Source organism: Stegostoma tigrinum, unplaced genomic scaffold, assembly GCF_030684315.1.
Source record: "Stegostoma tigrinum isolate sSteTig4 unplaced genomic scaffold, sSteTig4.hap1 scaffold_637, whole genome shotgun sequence".
Classification (NCBI taxonomy): Eukaryota; Metazoa; Chordata; class Chondrichthyes; order Orectolobiformes; family Stegostomatidae; genus Stegostoma; species Stegostoma tigrinum.
In genome coordinates, this window is record NW_026728576.1 from 5,856 (window position 1) to 12,500 (window position 6,645).

Below are 6,645 nucleotides of genomic sequence, written 5' to 3' on the forward strand. Positions count from 1 at the left end.
TCGAACTCTGTCACTCTATCAATCTGTCTCTCTGTCACTCTCTCACTCTGTCACACTCTCTCTTTCACTCTCTCTCGCTCTTTCTCACTCACTCTCACACTCTCTCTCACTCTCACTCTCTCCCTCTTTGTCTCTCCCTCTCTCTCTCTGTTTCTCTCTGTCTCTCTCTCTCGCTCTCGCTCTCCTCTCACTCTCTCTTTCTCTCTGTCTGTCACTCTCTCTCTCTCACTCTCTCTCTCACTCTCTCTGTCAACCTCTCTCTCAATCTCTCTCTCACTCTCTCTCTCACTCTCTGTCATTCTCTCTCTCTTTCTCACTCTCTCTTTCTCACTCCCTGATTCTCACTCTCTCACTCTCTCGCCCTCTCTCTCTCTCCCTCTCTCCCTCTCTCTCTGTCTCTCTCTGCCTCTCTCTCTCGCTCTCGCTCACCCTCTCCCTCTGTCTATCTCTTCCTCACTCTCTGTCACTCTCTCTTTCACTCTCTCAGTCCCTCACTCTCTCACGGTCTCACTCTGTCTACCTCTCTCTCTCAATCTGGTTCTCTCCCTCTGTCACTCTCTTTCTCACTCTCTCTCGCCCTCTCCCTCTCCCTTGCCCTCGCACTCTCACTTTCACTCTCCCTCTCAGTCTCTCTCCGTCTCTCTCCCTCTCTCTCCCTCTCTCACCCTCTCTCTCCATCTCTCTACCTCTCCCTCCCTCTCACTCCCTCTCTCTCCCTCTCTCTCACTCTCTCTCCCTCTCTCTCACTCTCTCTCACTCACTCACTCACTCACTCACACTCGCTCACTCTCACTCTCTCACTCTGTCCGCTTTGCTCTCTCTCGCTGTCGCTCTCGCTCTCACTCTGTCTCACTCTCTCTTTCTCTCTCTCTGTCACTCTCTCTCTCACTCTCTCTCTCACTCTGTCACTCTCTCACTCTGTCACACTCTCTCTCTCACTCTCTCTCACTCACTCTCACACTCTCTCTCACTCTCTCACTCTCTCCCTCTCTCTCTCTCTCTTCCTCTCTCCCTCTCTCTCGGTCTCTCTCTCTCGCTCTCCCTCTCCCTCTCACTCTCTCTCACTCTCTGTCACTCTCTCTCTCACTCTCACTCTCTGTCACTCTCTCTCTCTCCAAATCTCTCTCTCAATCTCTCTCAATCTCTCTCTCAATCTCTCTCACTCTCGCTTTCTCTCTCCCTGTCTCTCACTCTCTCACTCTCTCTTTCTCACACTCTGTCACTGACTCTCTCTCTCTGACTCTCTCTCTCTCTGACTCTCTCTCACTGTCACTCTCTCTCACTCTCTCTCTGTCTCTCTCTCTCTCTCACTCACACACTATCTCTCTCTCTCTTTCTCTCACTCTTTCTCACTCTCTGTCACTCTCTCTCCCTCTCTCTCTCTCACTCTCTCTCTCAGACTCTCTCAAACTCTCTTTCTCACTCTCTGTCTCTCACTCTCAGTCTCTCACTTTCTCTCACTCTCTCTCATTCTCTCTCTCTCTCTCACTCTCTCTCTCAATCAATCTCTATCTCTTAATCTCTCTTACTCTCTCTTTCTCACTCTCTGTCACTCACTCTGTCTCTCACTCTCTCTTTCTCACTCTCTGTCACTCACTCTCTCTTTCTCATTGTTTCTCACTCTCTCTCTCACTCTCACACACACTCTCTCTCACTCTCTTTCTGACTCTGTCACTCTCTCTCTCACTGTCTCACTCTCTCTCACTCACTCTCTCTCTGACTCTCTCTCACTCTCTCTCACTCACTCTCACTCACTTTCACTCACTCTTACTCACTCTCTCTCTTACTCTCTCTCACTCTCTCTCACTCTCACTCTCTCTCACTCTCTTTCTCCCACTTCTCACTCTCACTCACTCTCACTCTCTCTCACTGTCTCGCACGTTCTTGCACTCTCTCGCACTCACTCTGTCACTCTGTCATTCTATCTCACTCTGTCTCTCTCTCTCACTCTGTTTCTCACTCTGTCACTCACTCTCTCTCACTCTGTCTCTCTCACTCTCTCTCTCACTGTCTCTCACTGTTTCTCTCTCACTGTCTCTTTCTCCATCTCTCTCTCACTCACTCTCTCACACTCTCTCCCTCGCTCCCACTCTCCCCACTCTCTCTCTATCTGTCTCTCTCTCTCTCATGCTCCATCATCATGAGATCTCTCGCGCCCTCTCTGTCTTGCGTCCCATGGTGGTAGGAGCTCTGTCTAACCCCTGTCTCCCTCTCTTTGTCACCCCCAGGAGTGGTCCTGGGGAAGGATGGCGGTGTGATCAAGCTGATGGTGTGGCCGTTCTGGCTGGGCCTGGGTGGAGCGATCGGCTCTGGCCAGCAGGCCATGCCACGGATCCATGTGGATGATCTGAGTGGGATCCTTGCCCACACAGTGGAGAACGAGTGGGTCCTGGGGATCTCGAACGGAGAGGCCCCAGCCCAGACCACCAATGGGGAGTTCGCCAGGGCACTGGCGTTGAGCCTGACCCGGCCCTCGGTGCTGCCCCCAGTGCCCAGTCTTGTACTGCAGGCTCTGCTGGGCGTCGAGCGGGCGGTCCTGTTGCTGGAGGGCCAGAGGGTTATACCCAGGAGAACGCTGCAGACCGGGTACAGGTACCTCTACCCCGAGCTCCAAGCAGCTTTGAAGAGCATCGTGTCCTGACCCCAGGCCCCCTTGGGGGTGGGTGGTTAGAGGGTCATAAGGTCAAGGCTGGGTGGATGGTGAGTTTGGGGTTCAGAGGACAGTGAGTTCGGGGTCAGAGGGTGAGGGGATCAAGGAGTCAAATTGGTGAGGCCAGGGATCAGAGGTTGGTGAGGTTGGGGGCCAGAGGTTGGTGATGTCAGGGGTTAAAGGATGATGAGTCAAATGATCAAAATGTTGAGGTCGGAAATCAGAGGGCGGTGAGGTCGGTGGCCAGACGTTGGTGAGGTCGGGGGTTAGAAGATGATGAGTCAAGGGGTCCAAGTGGTGAGGTAGGGGATCAGAGGATAGAGTTTGGGGGGGCGTGTCAAAGGATGGTGAGGTGAGGCGTCGGGGGATGCAGAGGTCAAAGTCAGGTTGGCCAGGTGAGGGGTCAGAGGGCAGTGAGGCTGGGGTTGGTTTGTGGCGTGTCAGTACCTGGAGACTGATGGGGGCAGTGTGTATAGTGACACTGTACTCTGTATCTCACTGCAGTGTCGCGCGAGCTTTACATTCAGTGTGGAAACGGTACAGGGAGCTGTGAAGACCGAATGGCTCCTGTCACTGGACGTGAGAGGATATCACTTCCTGGTCACTGCACAGTCAGCGTTGGGAGCCGAGGGCCCCGCAAGCGGCAGCGGCCCCTTCGATTCCAGATGCTGCCGTGAACCTTCAGCTGAGCCCTTTCACTCTGAAACCTGTGCGGGGTGGCCGCCCCGATACCAGCGGATAAACACCGCGTTGGGGGGGCTGGGGGTGTACCAGCAGCCCCCACCCTCCCCGCTGAGCCCTGCGTCTGTCTCTGCGCTAGTCTCCCTGCCGTATGCAAGGGTCTCAGTAACCACCCCCCAGCAGTGCTGAGATTGGGATCACCCTGTGCCTGCCTTAATTTCCGCACTGGCCTCGTCGCAGCGAATGCTGCATGTCGGAGCTGCAACAGGAAGATTTCCTCAATCGTCGAAGGTTGCTCTCACTCTTCCCCCCCGCCCAACTCCGTGGCCTGACTCTCCTCCGCGACCCCCCCAGCAAACCCCAGCTCAGTGCCGATGGAACTAGCGAGCCAATGCCATCGATGTTTGTGAGCTCCTGAAGTTTTGGGGGCCTCTGTTCTTTCATTGCGATGGACCTGATCGATGGTACGGTTTGCCTGAAACCCACATTCCCCACCCCCCCCCCCGCCATCGCTTTCGTTTTCAAAATGTTATCCTTTCCCGCTACGTTTGTTTGGCGAGGTGGTGTTGGCAGTGGAAGGGTTTGTGCACGCACGCGGAAAAGCAGAGCTTTTGAGTTTTGTGTATTTGTGGTTGTACTCGAAATTGGTTTCTGCCGCTGCGGTCTGGAAAGTGAACCCTCACTCTGCTCCCCTACCCCCACAGCGCTGCTGAACATCCCTCCCCATCTCCCCCCGCTCGCCGTTGCGTGTAAAGTCGCCAGTGCATCGAGAAGCTGCAGGACTAGGAGTATCTCTTCCTGCTCTCGGGGAATTTGAGGGGCTAGCCGATGAGGGGAGGGGTGGGACTGCTAACGACTGCTTCATCCTTCGTTCAGGCTCTGATGGTCTGAAGACGTCACAGTTTAAGAAAAGAACTCAGCTCCTGCGCCCCCCCCCCACCAACTTTGGTGTCAGTGCACTGGGAATCATGCCCTAATATCCACAGGATCATAAGGGAAGTTAAAGATGTACAAAAGAGTGACTGGTTCACAGTTTGCAAAGTTCCTGCCTTTATTGGTTGAAAGGCCAGCTCGTGGTAAGGAAGTACAAACGCGTTTTCTCTGGCTGCGTACATTGGGGGCATGGGGACGAAGACAGTGACTTGTTCTCCCAGAGACCCGATTGGCGCCCGACAGCTGATCGGCTCCCAGGTAGCCAAACGTAAGGATGTCGCCAGGCAGAAAGGCCTTCGTCATCAACAACAGTTCATCACTGTGCGGACCAATCAGCTGCGTGTTAGCAGACGAATCTCACTTTGTACAAACACCTTGGTTCTGGTTCATCTGCAGCTCTCCACTTCTGCTGTAGGAGCAACAGTGTAAACAACACTTACAATGAGCGTTTGTAGCTTGCTGCAAAGATGTAAGAAAGACAATCCTCACCCTAAATAAGTTGACAATCAAAAGTGCTGAACAAACTTAACAATAAAGATGTGATCCTCACGGTCCCTTCTTCAGGAATTGAACTGCACGTTCAAACTCTTGGCTGTTGATCTTCTCCATCAGTCGCCTTAATCTCAGCTGATTTCGTAACCAGATAAGGCCGATCCCAGATTGATAGCTGGCTTGATAGATGTTTTCTTTCGGTCTGAGTGAACAAGGTGATCTCTCACTGGGGGCACAGGTATCGCAGGACTAGACCCCCCGGCGCTGCGGGCAATTAGGGACAAGTTGGGAAGTTGCTGGCCTACTAAGTGATCGCAGAGGTTCTGAAGAAGGGTCCCGACCGGAAACGTCAGCTTTCCTGCTCCTCTGATGCTGCCTGGCCTGCTGTGTTCCTCCAGCTCCACACGCTGTGTTATCCCTGATGCCATCTCCATTGCCATTACTCTGCTCTACGTTTATTGCTGCAGTCACACGTACCCAGTGCCATTTCTGCCTCCTTTTACGTTACACCATACCGACCCTATTTCTGTGCGAGTGTCCCTACCCTGCGCGCTTTCTAAGCTGGTCTGCAATTCTCCCCATTTACCGAAGGCTTTCTCTCTGCCAGTTATTTCATTCCTGCAAATCCCCCTTCCGCGTTCTATTTCTCACTCCTTAATTTGTCGGCTCGAATAGCTTTTCCTATGTGCTTCTACAAACAAATACAAGCCAGATGCCTCTGAGGTCCGGAGATGTCTTTCATTTAAATAAGTTTACGTGTGTGTGTCTGTGTGTGTGTGTCTGATACAGAGTGTGCAGGAAATCTACGGCAGGGACACTCTTACAACACTTTTCACTGTGTCACGCAACAAGGTATGCTCGATAACAAATAAAACAATACAGCTTTCCAAATCTGTGTGGTGAGAACGCAGGGTTAATGCTTCCAGTCCAGTGTGATTTCTCCAAAGGTGAAAAACGTCAGAAAATGGCTTTTTAAAAGCATTCTCTTCAGGCGGAGGTGGAGGACGGGGCTGTGTTTAGTATCGAGGTTCAGGGTGAAAGAGACGAAACAGTTGCTGACGGACAAAGAGAAGTAGGAAAGCAAAGTAGCTTTAAGTTCAGGCATGAGTGAGAAGGAGTGTGTTCCCTCCAACGTCTGCACCCCCCCCACCCCCCACCCCCCACCGCCGTCTATCTCTGTCTCTCTCTCTCTCCCGCCCAACGGCTTCCATTATTCTGTTGAAAACTTCAAACACTTGAGATTCTTTCAGCATACAACTCCAGATTTGTGTCATTTGAATGCGCTGCCATTGAACCCTTTCTGTCAAGCTATCATTCTGGTGAATCTGCTGTCAGATCCGCACAGATTACTAGAGTCTCTTCCCCCCGACCCCGCTCTGCCTTGCCTTTCCCTGTTTATACCGTCAATGTTAGTGCTATGGTGACCTGAAGTAGCTGCCATAAACAAAGCGAAAACAGGTGACTGACTTGACACCTTCTGAACCTCTTGTCCTGGCTTGCAGATTAAAACACACCTCACCCTTTGTACACAATTTGTATCTGAGGGCGCCTTTGAGGTGTGTGTGTGTGTGTGTGTGAACGAGTGTGACCATACAGAAGTGCGTGTGTGTGTGAGAGAATAAGTGTGAGCTACTAAACGTTTAATTTTTTTTGGTATATCTAAGTGCCAGGTTCAGATTGGTTGGATAACTTCATAAAGGGTCCTGACCGGAAACGTCAGCTTCCCTGTTCCTCTGATGCTGCCTGGCCTGCTGTGTTCCTCCAGCTCTGCACTAACTTCAAAACGTGTTGTCTTCATCACAAAGCAGCTGGTTGGCCTGCTATTTGTGCAGTCTTTTGATACAAATGTTTTAATTCCAGGGCTCTCTGCATGCCTGTAAACCCACAAG

At 52.1% G+C, this 6,645-nt stretch overlaps 1 protein-coding gene across 1 annotated transcript; it reads left to right on the top strand.

Annotated features, from left to right (window-relative positions):
• Positions 1–2,228: 2,228 nt before the first annotated feature.
• On the top strand, positions 2,229–2,641 carry LOC132209053 (epimerase family protein SDR39U1-like; the record flags this gene model as incomplete). The annotated part of the gene is made up of 1 exon (XM_059644261.1): positions 2,229–2,641. A coding segment is annotated over one exon (413 nt), but the record flags the coding sequence as incomplete, so codon positions are not given.
• Positions 2,642–6,645: the final 4,004 nt, after the last annotated feature.